At 33.2% G+C, this 16,689-nt stretch overlaps 1 protein-coding gene across 1 annotated transcript in view; it reads left to right on the top strand.

Moving 5' to 3' along the window:
* Positions 1 to 16,689, top strand: part of LOC129218730 (DNA (cytosine-5)-methyltransferase 3A-like) — a 130,450-nt gene that overhangs the window by 94,424 nt on the left and 19,337 nt on the right. Inside the window, exons 15-16 of the mRNA XM_054853053.1 lie at positions 2,367 to 2,515; positions 11,061 to 11,128. Of these exons, the coding sequence (XP_054709028.1) occupies positions 2,367 to 2,515; positions 11,061 to 11,128 (217 nt within the window). The remainder of the gene's footprint in view (positions 1 to 2,366; positions 2,516 to 11,060; positions 11,129 to 16,689) is intronic.

Below are 16,689 nucleotides of genomic sequence, written 5' to 3'. Positions count from 1 at the left end.
CCCCAACCCCCACGCTCCGGAGTCTGCGGGGAAGAAGTTCGTTTAAAATATGTACACCTTATCACACTTCAAAACCCTAAATGAAGCGAAAAATTTTTAGTATAACTAATTGCAAAAATGTTTTTGTTTTGAAAATAAATTTAAAGATTAAATGCTGTTTTGAATATAGTTTATAACGTTATTGGTATTATATTGTATTATTAAACTCACCTTTCGTTAGGAGATTGCGTTATGTTGCGACAATCATCCAGCTTCTGTTAGTTTCATTACTTTTTCTACTATCTCTTAATGCTTAAAGCTGACCCAAAGAAACAAAATTTCCCCGGCCATGCTCGCTTCTGTCGTATGCGCGAATGAAAGGAATGCCTGACGAGAGTTGCACCATTACGCGCATTATGTCACAAATCGGTGTACCCTCCCATAAGAAGTTATCACTTCAAAAAAATAAATAAAAATTATGCACGTGGGGTACTACTGAACATAAAAAAAAATCAAACGAAAAAAAATAGTGGTATGAAAATTTTATACATTTTATTTTTCCGAGTTGAAATTTACCCTTTTAGAAAAGTCGTTATTTTTACCTAGGTCATAATGAAGATTTCTTACTCAGATGACCTCTTTCATATTTGGTTTGATTTTAATTCATTTAAGGTACCTTTCATCAGTTTTTACCTTCTTGCAATTCGGAAGCCTATTTTCTTCTAGTACAAGTTTTTGTATTGCAATATAATTTCTATTTTATCACATTAAGTTTCTCATTAATATTTTTTTTTGCATTCAAATAAGTATCTGTATGCTTTTAATTTTATACTAACCTACAAGTGTTGTGTATGTTCAATGATTTGATAACTTCAGTTTTTTTTATCTAAAAAAAACCTTTTACATGTCAATATATGATATGATAAAGCCTGTGGTTCTGTCTTCACTCTTGAAGATGGAGGCTTACCATGTTTGTGGACCTCTTGCTAGTATTTAAAAATATTTTTAGCTACCAGTATGCAGATATGCTCAGCTTCTTTAGAAGATTTTCTGCCTTAAGCTCTTTAATGGCTATTCAAGATTGTCAAGTTCAAAATACAGGCCAAACTGCATTCTTTTGATGCTGTGATAAGCTGTTTAGAACTTGCAATTTTGCCTTGGCATTGGCTATGGGGTAGTTACTTGTAGTTTTGGTACATTTGCTTGTTTAAGTGTTTAATGTATAACTGTTTTAAATAAAAACAAATTGCAATAGCATGAATATTACAATTATTTGAAAGCATTGAATGTGCCTCATGTGACTGGATTTTTTCTTCATTAAAACAACCCCCCCCCCCTCCTCCACAAATTGATTAGTTATTGTTTAAAAAATTTCTTTTACACCTCTACTAAAAAATACATTTCTGAATTCTTAATTTTGTAGTGTGTGTTGTGATGTTCTATTCATTTGCGTGCATGTTTGTTTAAATTTAGTCTGAACATAAATTAGTATAAAAAAATCTAAAACTCATTGAACTAGATTCCAAACTTATTAAAATTAGGGCTTTAATACATACAGTGGTGATCAGAATTTTAAGGGCAGCAGAAAATTGCACAGAAAAATAATTATTTCTGAAAATATTCAGTGAAATTTATACATAAAATGTTTTTTTTTATGCTAGAAATCATCAATCTTCAGCATGACCCCCCCCCCCCCCCAAATGGTATTCTGTATCTGTCCCTGATTGTAACCATAGGTACTTTGGATTTTCGAAAATTACCATGAAAGTATCATTTGGAAAAACACTATGCCATTTATTCAAATAAAGTGATTATACAATATGTATATACATAACATAAAAAAAGTACATAATGTTGCGGTATAAAAAAAAGGTTACTGTACAAAGAGGAAAAATTACAATAATTACAGAACTATATCTAGTCTGTGAGAAACTATTATACAGTAGTTAAACAAAGAAAATTAAATAAACTTCTAAAAAATACATAGATTTTACAAAAAGAAAGTTCAATTAATTTCTATGGGAAAAAAGACTTCAACTCATTTTTAAAAAATTGCTTCTTTTCAGCTGAGAGAGCTTTCAAATTCTCTTTGGCCAGTTTAATAAATCTTCACAGTAGTGGTTTTCGAATTTTTGACATTCTTCTGTAGTTTCCAATTTCTCGTTAAAATTCGGATGTAATATCCTAAATGTTATGTGTTCAATTAAAATTTTAAAGTAGACAACTTAAACAGGTCAGGGTGATTATATTTATGCATTTGTGTGGTATTTAGTGTTAGATTAATGTTTGGACTCAGACTATTTTTGGATAGTCTGACCTTTCATTGTTAAAATAGTTTTGTATTATGCAGATTAGGATTTGTAAACACTGTCTTTATTAAATTGCAGGCATTTCATCGTTTTTTGTTACATTCTTCAGATTTATGTTTAGATTAGACACGTCCAAACTAATAAAACCATATGTGCGTTTCGTCTTTGTTGCTGAAGCTGATGTGATTGACGAAAATGTTTTGTCACATGTATTGCGTTATGTTTTGGTAAGGCATATTTTTGTGACCGTTCTAAAACAGTAAAAATATAAATATTTTGAAATTATCATTTAATCCATTGCATATATTTTGTTAAAAAGAATTACATGCTATACCATTTCATCTTTGTTGTTGCATAAATCAGTATTAGCAGGTTTATCCGTCTCTTCCTTGGAATGAAACACCTTGAAATGTGTTTCAATGACGAACTTCAAGATGATTCATACCAAGGAAGAAATATTATCCCTTATCAGCTCAACAAACAAATGCCTCTTCCACTTCACTAAAAAACAAAATCAATTTCTCACTGTACATGATAGTATGTTTTGAGGCCATTTATTAAGACTCATATTGAAAACACATTTGGTAGTGCTCAAAATAAAACTAGGATGCATTAAGATTATGTAGGTATTTGTCACTTGAAATCAAGTGTTTACTGTTGAAAGTGGACTTGATCACCCAGCCTGAGGGGAGAAGAATATACATGATCATTCTACAAGCTGCCACCCAAGGTGCTTGACTTCAAAATTCCTTTTTCTCAATCAATGAACATTGTTGACTTCCCAAGTATTTCCAAACTATCCCAACCTTAAGGTGGTGCCGAAAAATTTTTTTAGTTGATCAGAAAAAAAAATCTGTATGTTATTAAACATGTTGACTGTAGGAGGAAGGTTTTTTACTACACTGGTGTGCAAAAATTAAGGACGAGACGGTTTTTTCAATATAACTTTGTACAAAAGCTTTCCAAATCAACACATTTAATACCGTAAGATCCCCAATACGTAAGGACGTGTGTTATGTAAGCAACCTTTACTGAAAGAGAAATCAGAGGGATAAAAAGAAGCTTTATTGAAAAAGTAGCATGGAGCCCAATGCGACTGAAGGCCGAAACATCCCTGTGATGGGTGTCCAGCAAGAAACATCCAGTCTTTAGTAGGCGATATGATCTCCCCCGACTGCTAGGCAGGTTTTACAGCGTCTGCCCATGCTGAGAATGAGGGTGTCAATGAGTTGTTGAGGCATTGCTGCCCATTCATCTTGCAGCGCCAATCGAAGCTCCCGAATCGTTACTGGTGGTGAGGTACGAGCTGCCAAGCGTCTGCCTAGAAAATCCCATACATGCTCGATGGGATTGAGATCTGGAGATCGTGCCGGCCAATCCATATGTTCAATATCCTCCCTCTCTAAGAGCTGTTCGGCAGCTACTGTGCGATGACATGGTGCATTGTCGTCCATGAAAAGGAACTGCGGACCCATAGCGCCTCTAAAAAGACGCACATATGGAAGAAGAATCTCGTTATAATAAGGGGTCCCGTTGACTGAACCTGCGTCAAAGATGTGAAGGTCTGTACGACTACCAAGCATGATGCCTCCCTAAACGAGAACACCGCGAGCTCCATACCTGTCCCTTTCAATGATGTCCGAGGGATGATTGTGGCTTCCCCTCTCTCTCCAGATGAGTATGCAATGAGAATCGCTACTCAGACTGAATCGGCTCTCATCTGTAAAGAGTACTCGTCCCCATTCATTGTCTCTCCAATTCCGGTATTCCCGGCACCACAGAGAACGCCTTCTCCGATGGGCAGGCGTTAGAGGTACACACCGTATAGGGCGTCGTGCAAACAGATCACCACTGTGCACTCTTCTGGCCACGGTAAAACGCGATATCAGTGTCCAGTCGCCTGTCTCGTGTGTCTAGCGATTTCTCCCGCTGTCTGCTGCATGTTTCTTCTGGCCTGTAAGACAATATACCAGTCATCTGCGGGTGTGGTTCCTCGTGGACGACCACTACTGAACCCTCGGATAGCTGTTCCTGTAGTTTGAAATTGTCTCCAAAGTCGTGAAACGATACTGTGTGGAATTCCGAACTCTGCAGCCACACTTGTCACACTGCGGCCTTCCTCCAACTTCCCAATGATTCGACCTCGGGTAAAAGCATCCAGATGTCGTCTAACAGATTGATTATTCGCCATTTCTTGCTGAGGCAGCAACTCGGTGTGATTTTAACTGCTATACGGCGTGCAATCTCTTTGCCAGAAATACTGATCTTACACCGACAACATGCTTTATACTACTCAGACACTCCCCCATTACGTCTGCCTGCATATCTGCCCATGTGATACCGTGCATCACCTTACTTAATCTCCTGATTGGTCTTTCTGTCCGCTCTGCCTCTTCGTTCAGCTGATATGCTAATTTTTCGACTTCGTCCTTAATTTTTGCACATCAGTGTATATCATGACAATCAGGGCCCAATTTTAACTCTCAAGGACACTCGGCATGCACTTCATTTGATTTCCCCCTCACTATATAATGAAATATTTTGATACTTACTTATTACAACAACCCGTACAAATTTATTTGTTCATATATCAACAGCTTAATCAGGAGGCGATGGCCAATTACTAAGCCATTAAAATAGCAGAGCATGCTAGTTCAGCAAAACTCAATCTTTTAAATTTTTTTACTTGGATCATGCACAAGACAATTATTTTTCATTGAATGCAACAAAAAATCAATGGAAATTAACTGCTTAAATCTGCCAGTTATATGGCTAAAAATAATGAGCAGATATGCAAAAAAATTTCAACGGTGTATTCCCATAAATATTTCTTAATAAAGCATTACTTTCTTCTTTGTTACAGAAAAACTTGATAAGGTAAATATCAAAATACTTTGAAAGACTCGTAATACCTCGTATCAGCCGGAAATAAGTAAGGTTGACTAGCATACTGGATAATTCTGGATTCATTTTACAAAAAAAAAAACGAAAGTGGACTGGAAAAATTTGTTTGTTTAATAAAGAACATAAAGATTTAAGCAAGATAAATAAATTCATATATGTTTGAAGTTACTGTAGATCATTCATTTGTTGATTCAGTAATATGCCACTTAAATGATTGACTCACATCTATCATAACAATTGTGATCCATTTATAACTTTTTTATAAATTACCCTTTTAGAGAGGAGAATTTCTTTTTATTTGTTAAATAGTTATATTAAATTCTTGGTGATTTCAAAATATTTGAATTTTAGGACTACAAATGTTTGCATTGTTTTAACCCATTAAGCGCCAAGTCTCCCATTTTGGGAACCTTCAATCAAGATTTTTTTCTTCATCAAGTAATTAAGATATCATTTTGAAATTTTTATAAATGAATGATAGAAAACCAAACTTTACTGGTAATTTTTTCAAAAAGGTTTGGAATGTAAATTCTTTTTTGAAAAATTTTTAAATTTTGCGAAAATTTCTTGTTTTTGCATTACACGGGGAAAAAATTCCCTAAAAATAATAAATGCAAATGCAGGAAATTAGGAACATGGAATAAGAAGCTCAATAGACCTTTTTTCAAATCACAACAAACAGGGGCCAAGAAAAATAATTTAAAGTAGTTTTAGAGGCCTTTATTTACTGAAGTCCCAAAATGGGAGACTTGGCGTGTTCTGATTAGCAGAGCAAGTCATGCCCAGTAGAAATCGTCTTCACCCATTTTGCATGAATGAACTCTCCCCTTTTTTCCTGTTGAAGCCACAGCCCCCTTTGTAGTTTCTCATTATAAACACTCTTTTGTTGTTCAAGGTCAAGAGCAGGTGCTTTTATCAAAACAAGTAACATTCCATTCGTTTAGAAGAAAGTTCTGAAAAAACAGGGGTGCCAATCCTCCCTAAGGAGGATGACACATCTCTCGGAATTTCTACAGATCACGAAAGAGATTTCTGTAAAAAGAGTTCAAATTCCCTTTAAAACTATTCCTCCCCTCTCCATAAAAATATGTTGTAGCTCAGTCAGCTCCATGCTCTCCTCCCCCTTGAGGGCGCTCCCCCGTCAATTAGGGAGGTTGAATTTCAATAGAGAAATTTACTCACCTTTTTTTTTGAAGTCAAAAATGTAGTAAGAATTCTTGACTTTGCTACGAGCTTCAAACACTATTAAAATAATATATTTTAGCTTAAAACAAGAAGATGAGTGAAGTATCACTTGTTTGTGAATCGCGAAATTCTTTTCAGATAGTTGAGAAAAAAAAACTTTAATCGAAATCGTTTTGATCACAGATAATGCGATAACTGTCTCACTTTATATTTTTACCATTTATCCTAATTTGTTGGATGAAATCGGAGAAACTATGACCGTTGATAATTCCTCAATGCGAAGCATGCTTGACATTTATCACTAAAAACATTATGATGATGAAGAAATCATGTTATCAAACATGTTGTGAAGCAACCGAAATGTTGACTGCAAAAAAACCCTTGCCTATAATAACACAATTGCACCATCAGGGAGCCCAAAAATATCTTAGTTCCATTTTATAAGATACATTTTGTCTAGTGCTTAATGTCATTGTCATTTACCATTGCTCGACCCCCTACATGGTTAATAGAAAAAAGCTACCTCTTCTCTTATTGTGTATGAAAATCCTAAGCCTTTTTTCTAAAAGGTAGTAAAATGTGTGGGCAAAGTTCCATTTTGTACAAAAATGTATAAGAAGAAGGAATGCAACAAGAATGAAAACCAGACACGGAGTGATGTACGGGCAGAGGGAGGGGGGGGGAGAGACGTTCTTAAGGGCTCCAACGGCTCAAGAAATTGAAAATAACTTGCATACTAATACTTATTAATGTTGCAAATATACACTGCTAGCCTCTGGGGCTGGCCTCCACAGCTTTTGCTGCAAGGGGGCCCAAAATGTATAGCTTTGGGTGTCATGAAAACTTAAAAATTCTACATTTTAAAGCTTGAATATGTTAAATATGTACATAAAGTACCAATACCTAGCCATATTAATTACATAAAAACGATTTTAGGGCTTTCTAATTGGATTTAGCCAGAAATTATTCAAGTATCAACATAGTGGCAGGGATATGTATGTTGTCCCCATTAAATGCCAAGTCTCCCATTTTGGGACCATACCATATCTCCTAACCTAATAAATATTTTTGCGAAATTTCAGCTACATATGATTAGAGATGTGTATTGAACATCAAAACACATGAAAACTTAAGAATTTTCAATGTGGTTCATATAGCGGCGCTTAATGGGTTTTAATTATTTAAATTCTTTTTAATTATTTGTAATGATATTTTTTCTTATCACAATAAAGAAAAAAGCATTGAATAATATATGAACTAAATTGAGCCATTTATTAATACACTCCTGTTTGTGAAAATTGCAACACCACGAAGAACTTACCCGAGTGAGCTGAAAAATGCAGGAAATGTAAAGTAGTGTATGATATGCAAATGAATAGAATTGCAGACCGATAGTGCATGCATATGATGAGCAGAGCCCTCTGAACGGCGCACAGTGGGGCCAAATCCCGAAAAGCTTGCCAAAACTTCAAATAAATTTAGATTTGTGCCAAAATCGGTATATAAGGTTTTTTGAGGTCGCTGATTAGAAATCTGAAGTTAAAATTACCGTAAACAAAATGGTGGATCCAATATGGTGAATGCATATATGAAAAATATACAAGGATTTTATAAATATTAATACATGGTGGTTTTTGAAGACGCCGATTATAATAATCTATATCTGATGCAAAATGAAAATAATTTATTTATTATATAAAAAATATTTTGAAATTAAGGAATTAAAAATTATTTAAAAAAAGTAATAAAGAAAGAAAAAAGAATAAGAACAAAGAATCAAATAATCCATTATTATACTGGAAAATAAAATACATTTTATCAATCAATTAGTTACAATCAATTTCAGATTCGGAAGAATCTGATTCATGTTAAAATCAGAATCTGTTTCCGAATCGGTGTCAATGTAGAGCTTCCGTTCACGCTCTTCTTGTAATGATTACTGTAAGAGAAAGTAATAATTCTACAACTTCCTGGGATGATAAGTTCCGTAATTTTTTTTATTTGGCAATTTTCTAATACTGGAAATATATGGATCAGAAGATATCACATGAGCCGATTGAAAATATCTTCCATAGATTTAACTCTCGAGCATTTTCACGAAAATCTTCACAATATCTAAGCATCTTTGTTTCTGCTTTCTTGCGCATCTTCTGATAATTGACCAATTGGTACTAATGCAAGTGATATTTGTGGACCGTGAATTAATTATTTGTGCACCGAAGTAGGCATGTAATACCACGGATATAATTCGACAAATTTCCTTGCAGCTTCTACTGTATATACTTGAAACTCTTCATAATCTATCTCATGGTCACTTGAAACAACTTGCAGAATCACGTAAAAGCACTTAATTAACATAGCGCTTAATAACATATTAGGCAGCTAATGGCAGTTAATGTTTACGAATTGTGTAAGATAAAAGAGTGAACTAAAGCCCTAAACTTGAATCTTAGCGTTATATGGCGTTATATATAACTTTTAATCTAGTTGAAAATCGAAATCCCTACCATTATTTCACTTTTGTCCGGGCAAAGAATTTTAATTTATTTTAACAGGATACAAATGAAATTTCTATCATATCAATGTAAAAACATTTTCTACATACCTCCAGAAATCGTTTCCATGTTGTAGATTAAAATTTGGACGCTTCACTTTAAAATTATAGACTTTATAATATAGCCTTATTTTCATTATGTTCTAGTGACACGCTTGCGCTCTGCACGAAAGCTAACTTTCAACTGAAGGGCACAAGCACAGATATGAGGATAGACCATTGTCCTTTTGAAATTTAACGCAGCAGTTATCCCTCTATCCATCCCACAAATCAAAATTTCCCAAATCAAATTTTCATTTTTGAGGTTTTGGCCAGCTTTTCGGGATTTGGCCCCACTGTGCGGCGGATCAAACCTAATATAAATGGCAGCTGTAGCGAGGCGTGTATGATTATCGGTGGTTATATGCTAGAGCAAACGTTAACTGAATCTCTGCTATGCCTCTTCGACAAAAGAAAGCGAAATTTGATCAAATTTTGGAGTTTGAATGGGCAGAATCATTGGCCTGTATGAAGCTGGATTGTCTTATTGTGCAGTAGCCGCTCATGTGCAGCGTAACAGCAGAACAATCATGCGTGTTTGGAAGCAGTGGACAGACGAGGGTCGGACAGCTCGGAAATCCGGCAGTGGACCCCGAAATGTGGCGTCAGCTCGCGATGACAGACACCTGGTGCGTATGGCACTGACGGACCAAACAGCTTCTTCTAGACAATTGGCAGCACAGTGGTCAACAGCTACAGGTGTTTCATTGTGTGCTTCATCAATTCAGAGACATCTGCTGCAGCGTGGGCTGTGCTCAAGGATTCCTTTATACAGGATTCCTCTCACACAAAACCATTGCCGCCTGTGGCTACAATGAGCCATGGTGCATAGGAGCTGGCATGCTGATTGGCAGCAGGTCATCTTTTCTGACGAATCCCGCTTCAATTTGTGGCACCATGACGGCCGAATTTGTGTCAGGCGCTATGCCGGTGAACGGCACATTCCGGAGTGCATTATCGAACGCCACAGTGGACGAACACGCGGAGTTATAGTCTGGGGTGCCATAGCATATCATGGACGATCACAATTTATGAATTGTGGGCAATTTGAACATTACCCAATACATAAACGAAGTTTTACAACCCCAAGCTATTCCTTTCCTGCAAGGATTGCCAGGGGCTATATTCCAGCAGGATGCCTGTCCACATGTCGCCAGGACTGTCAAATCTTACCTTGATTCGCAGCAGGTGCAGCTTCTTCCTTGCCCTGCATATTCCCAGGATATGTCACCGATTGAACATGCGTGGGATTTTGTTGGGCGGAGTCTCGCTCGTGATCCTCGTCCTGTTTCTTCGACAGACGAACTTTGGTTGTGCATACAAACAATATGGAATACTCTTTCACAGGCAACTATTCAAACTTTCTTTCACTCAATGCCGAGTCTTGTAGCAGCTCTTATTGCGGCATGTGGTGGCCACATAAAATACTAATTTCTATCTCTTTTTATTGTTTGTTTGGTTTGAAAATGTAATTATTTATTTGTACCATTACCTCTCAACTGTGTATTAAATTTCATTCAACTATGATGCTTCCTTCATGGTGTTGCAATTTTCACACACAGGAGTATATTAACAACAAATTATGTCAAACTCACATTACTTTTAAAGTTAAACATATATTTGTTATGTTAAATTAAATATAATTTTCTAACATTGTTTTCTCCGGCATGCTGTAAAGGATATTTGAAGGTTACTGAAAACCTTGTGAACTCCACATTCTGTGGCGTGCCGGCTGATGTGGGGAAATATAATAATAAATACAGTAAAACCTCTCTAATACAGACTCTAACAGGACAATTTTTTGTTGTCCGCAATAGAGGGGTGTCCGCAGGACAGAGATTTAATAATGTCTTGAAACCCCTGTTTTGGGTAACTCTGCCTTGAAATTGGGGGATTAAAAATTGTCCACGTAAGGGGGGGGGGTGTCCATTAGGAGGGAGTTCATTGTATTTAGCCTTACCTTATTTTAAACAATACTTAAGAGTTTTCATGCCACAGCACCAAAGTCATTAATATAACTATATTTTATGGAACTGTTAAAACTGTTTCTTAAAAATTTGAACTGTGTGTGATGCTAAGATTATTTCTAGGTGGACTCGGTTACTATCAAATTTGATGAGAAAAAGTATTTCATATGGAGTAATATTATTGGTGTTGGGTGAGTTAAAAGCCTTTATGGACAACATTTTGTACTACAATTTTTTATATGCTTAAGTTTGTTTCAATGTAATATTTAAAAGTAATTTTTCCCACAAAACATTTTTTATATTGGGTAATTCCATATCAAATCAACCAATGGTCAAAACGTCATGTCTTTAGATTTTGCTCATTTTTTGTTCCAATGGAGTATTACCACAACAGAGAAAATATACAAAGTTTTAGATTTTTTCACTCATTTGTTTTCGAGTTATAATATTTTAAAGTTTTGACAAAGTTGAAAATATTTCCTGACACGTTTTCTTTAAACGGCCGTAATTAAAAAACTATTTGACTCAAAGAGTTAAAACTGGTAGTGTTTTGTTCTGTATTTAATAAGGTTTTATAAAATATATGACATGTTGACCTAGTTCTACCTTTTTCTTTTTTTTTTAAACTTTTTTGAAAAAATTTTTTTTTAATTTAATAAAACTCAAAATCGAAATTTTAAATTTTTTTGAAAAAAAAATTATGTTATTAAGTTTTACTTTAGCAACATCAATGCAAAATTTCATGATGGCATTATTGTGGTATCATAAGAAAAAAAAATATTTCCTCTTTCAACATCGTTATTCATGTAACAATTCATACTGCTTGATCAGCTGGATCATCCAAAGGAGGTGGAGGGATGGCAAAGATTGTGCCATTCAGATTTTTAAGGGGGATGTTTAAGGGGCATTTTTCTCTGTAAAGAGGTTTCATCCCTGTAGGGAGGGGGGGACTGTACAGTATTTGAGGAGGCGTTATTGGCACCCTTGGCTTGATTCCTTTATATATATATAGATGTTTATTTATACATACATATATATATATATATATATATATATATATATATATATATATATATATATATATACATATATATATATATATATAATTTCAAAGGATCAGGTAGAAGAAGAAATCCAGGTTTCTTTCCTTCATTCTAGCGGACCATCATCATTCATTTATCCAAGAAAAGCCGACATTTTGACCATTCCTAAAAATTTTGTTCTGTGCAAATTACATCCTGTCACTGTTACAAGCAGAACATACCAAGTTTCCAAAGAGGAGATGGCAAAAGCAACTGAAATCTTACATAAGAAGAAAGTATATCTATACTATAGGACTTACAAATTGAGTTCTATAGTAGCAAAGTGAGTTACACACATCTAGTGATGTGGATCGGGTAAATACCCAGCGGGTAGGTAAATATTTTTTGGGTATTTACCCGGGTATTTACCCAAGGCCTGGGTAAATACCCAAAAACTGGGTATTTAATAAAAAATGCAAAAAAGCGAATGAGGAATTTTTTTTAAAAATCTAAATATGAAATAATTGGTAAAACTGATATATACATATGTATTACACAGTTTATAATATTTTTTATTGGAAGACTTGATGAAATCATGAAAGAAACATATCGTGAACCAAAGAACCTTTCTTTTCAATGTCATAATTGGAGAAGTATAAGCAATTCATTATGAACTTCAGGATTTCAAAATCACAATCTAGATTAGTCATATCCAAAATGAAAAAAAAAGGAAGCATGAGGGATGTTTGGAAGAATAAACTGAGAAGTTATTAAGAAACTATGGTGTTATCTATTTTATTGATATTTAAGTGATATCATGGAAAATATAGAAACAGTTTTCACATTAATAAACAAAAAAAAAAGCAAAATTTTCTTTTCTGTTGCCTTGCTCATTTGCATTTGCTCCCCTGTAGGGTGGGAAGGTAAATATTTTTTTGGGTATTTATCCGAAGGCAGGGTAAATCCCCTAGTAATTGCGCATTTTGCAAAAAAATTTTAGGTAGCATTAAACGGTGACTATTATCTTTTTTAAACATAAACCCTAAAATGAAAGATTAAAAATTTTAAATGAATTTTAAATGTTTATGTATATTATGTGTGTGTGTGTGTATGTATATATGTGTGTGTGATACAGAATACACCTGAACAATTGAACTAAGTTTGGAGGAAATTTCTGCATAAGATATAGGTAAATAAATTGTAATAATAAATTGAGCGACATTTTGTTACATTTTGATGTCATGCAGGGACATATTACAGTGAAACCTGTGTAAGTTGACCACTTGCGGTGCAGTACTTTGGTGGTCAACTTAGACAGGTGGTCAACTTAAAAAGGGGGTAATGATTTTTTTTTTTTTTTTTTTGTCATTTCTTGCACTATGTATTATTGACACTTACTCTTTCTGTTCAACTCACTTTCATTGTTTAGCATTACTTTGAGAGAATAATTTAAAATGTTATTCAAATATTTTTCGAAATTATTTTCCCAAAATGACGTATAATGTGTCATGCAAATTTAAAATTTCAGTAAATTGATCCAAAAAAAAAAAAAAAAAACAGTCTTATTGTTTATGGAAAGTTACTCATTTGATATTAATAGTTCCTAAAAATTCATAGCTAATCAAAAATTACAAAATTTTCGCTTTATTTTTCTCTATATACATTTGTAACCACATGATGATCTACTTTTCAACAAAATAACTCCTTATTGAAGTTTGGTGCACTCATTAGACTAGTTTTGGAAATTCCATATGTGTCCCAGCTAATTTTCTCTGGATTTCTCCCTTTTCAATTAATTTTAATATTTCATACTTTTTATCAATCTCAAGTTCAACTAACTTTCTTTTTGAAGCCATTTTATGTAAAACTTATAACACAAAGAGAAACAAGCTGGACTCTCCTAGTTTATAAAGGCAGCTGAAAATGAAAATGTCCTATCTCTTAATCCCTAGCACCAGAAATAAGTAACTTAACTCTTTAGCACCATTCCAGTGTTGCCACAAAATATTGCAATTGGAAGAAAAGACTTTGTACTTTTCTACTGACACTTGTTTTCATTTAACAGAGAGTACAAAAGGCTATCTCAAATAGAACAACAAATGAAAAACAAGTTGGAGAATAAAAGGGTTCTTAGTAGTTTTCCCATGTGGTTAAACTCAAAAGAATGTTTAGTTATGCTGCTGTTTCATTTAGGTGGTAAAATGCTGGTCTGGCATCAAAAATATTCTTGGAAAGCTATAAAAAAAATAATAATAAAATAATTTGCTAAATAAAATTAAAAAAAAATAAACTAAGTGGTCAACTTACAAAGGGTTTTTTACAATACTCCAAACCAAATTTGGTGTTCATTAGTGGTCAAGATAGACAGGTGGTCAAGATAGAGAGGTGGTCAAGTTACAGAGGTTTTCCTTCATTATATAAGATAGGACTAATTCCGTTCCTGACAAAAGCGGTCAACATAGACAGGTGGTCAACTTACAAAGGTGGTCAACTTTACAGGTTTTACTGTACTGGGTTATAAAAGACTAGGACCTTAAAAAATTGATGTTTGCTTTTTTTTTGTAACCAGTTAAGCTTTTTTCTTTTTGTAGAATGGCTTTTTATATCTGAAATTTGGCTATCAACATTGATTAGGCATATCCAACACATTTAATGTGAATATCATATTAGATTGCTAAGCTGTTTCACACAATAATTCTTTAAATATCTGATCAAAATACAATTTTTGGGCAAAAATTTATTGTTTTGTATATGGTTGGTTGTATATATACATAATGGAATACATACGGAAAAGTATTTTAGATGAATATAAATTTTTGAAATAAATATCCGGGTATTTACCCATTTTGGGTATTTACCCGGGTATATACCCTGGGTATTTACCCCTAAAAATAAATACCCGGGTATTTTACATCACTACACACATCTCAAACTACTGCTTAATGGGCTTAAAAAAATATTAAATTTTGTATTGTAGCAATTAAATTATATATAAATAAAACTTAAATTTGCTTTTAAAATATGGCTAAAAAAGCTTCAGTAACTTTTAAATTAAAGTTTTCAAATTAAAATAAAATTTAGATTTTTTATTCAATAATAAATATTTTTTCACCGAAAAATTGTTTGAACTTGTTGATATGCTGGCAATACTACTGCCAAGTACTTGTTTTTCTACACAATATTTCTGGTTTAAACTTTAACTACTTTTCATTAGAACAAATGTTTTTTACAAATAAAATTAAAGCAACTGTTTGAAAGAGAATTTTTTTTCCCCTCCGCGATACCACAAAAATGCCATCATGAAATTTTGAATTTATGTTGCTTAAAGAAGACTAAGTACCCTGTTTTTTTCCCCCAAGAAAATTAAAACTTTTTATTTTTACAAAATATTTTTTTTTTTATTTTTTTTTTATTTTATTTATTTTTTTTTTTTTTTTTGTAGCTAGGTTTTGTTATATATTTTTTAAAACCTCCTAAAATACTGAACAAAACAGCACGTTTTAACCTTTTAAGTCAATTAGTTCTTTGATAATAGCCTTTTAAAGATTACTAAACGATGTAAAATTTATGATGCTCCCAGAGTTAAAAAAATTTATAACTTTAGAAAGAATTGTTAAAAAAATTTGAAACTTCAGATTTATCATCATGGAGGTGTGTATCATAGACAGATAAAAAATCATTACATTCTAAAACATTGACCTTAAAAATTTATTTTTTATTGGTTGATTTGACATGGAATGACCCATTAAAGCACTGTTAAAGAGGAAATTTTTTTTTTCTGCATGATACCAAAAGAATGCCATCTTGAAATTTTGAATAAATGTTGCTAACAAAAGGCTAAGTAACATATATTTTTTTCAAGAAAATTAAAAATTTCGATTTTGAATTTTTACAAATTAAAAAAAACTTTTTTATTAAAAAAATTATAAAAATTTTTTTTTAGCAACTGGGCTTTGTTATATATTTTTGAAAACCTTATAAAAGACTGAACAAATGAGCACCAATTGTAGACTTCTAAGTCAAATAGTACTCTAGTAATAGCCCTCTTAAGATTTTAATCAATGCAAAATTTCGGATTCCTCCAAAATTTAAAAAATGCATAACTTTGCAAAGAATTGTTGAAAAAATTTGAAACTTCAGTTTTTTCATCCTGGAGGTAAGTATAATAAACAGACAAAAAATCATAACAATCCAAAACATTGACCTTCAAAATTAATTTTTTATTGGTTGATTTGATATGGAATGACACTATTAGTGTAATGTGATATAGCAACAGAAAAAAAGACAATTTTTTAAATGGTCACCAAAAAAAAAAAAGCGATGGCACATATGCAAGTCTGAAATAAGGAGGAAAGTGTTTACTATTTTCTGCTTTTTTGAAAAAGTTCAAAGTCCAAGATTTCAAAGTAGGGTGGTCGAAAAGTAATATTTTCTGAATAAAATTACATTAATTTTCACTACTTGAATGATTTGAAGTACAGCATTAGCATCAAAGAATATCCTGGTTTTAAAAATTTATATTTGATGAACTATTACACTTAAAGATAAGCTGTCCAAGTTTCTTTTCACTTACAAACATTCGATGTGTGCGCCTTTCGTAGCACAACACACATCTAACATACACTTTTGAGTGTTTCACTGTCAATTTTTCGTAACATGCGATCTTTCAGATCTTGAAATGTTGTACATAATGGTGATGTATAAACACTTTTCTTTGACAAAACCTCATT

Source organism: Uloborus diversus, chromosome 3, assembly GCF_026930045.1.
Source record: "Uloborus diversus isolate 005 chromosome 3, Udiv.v.3.1, whole genome shotgun sequence".
In the NCBI taxonomy this organism is placed as follows: domain Eukaryota; kingdom Metazoa; phylum Arthropoda; class Arachnida; order Araneae; family Uloboridae; genus Uloborus; species Uloborus diversus.
The sequence above is the reverse complement of the archived record's forward strand: the minus strand, read 5'-3'. Positions and strand labels throughout refer to the sequence as shown.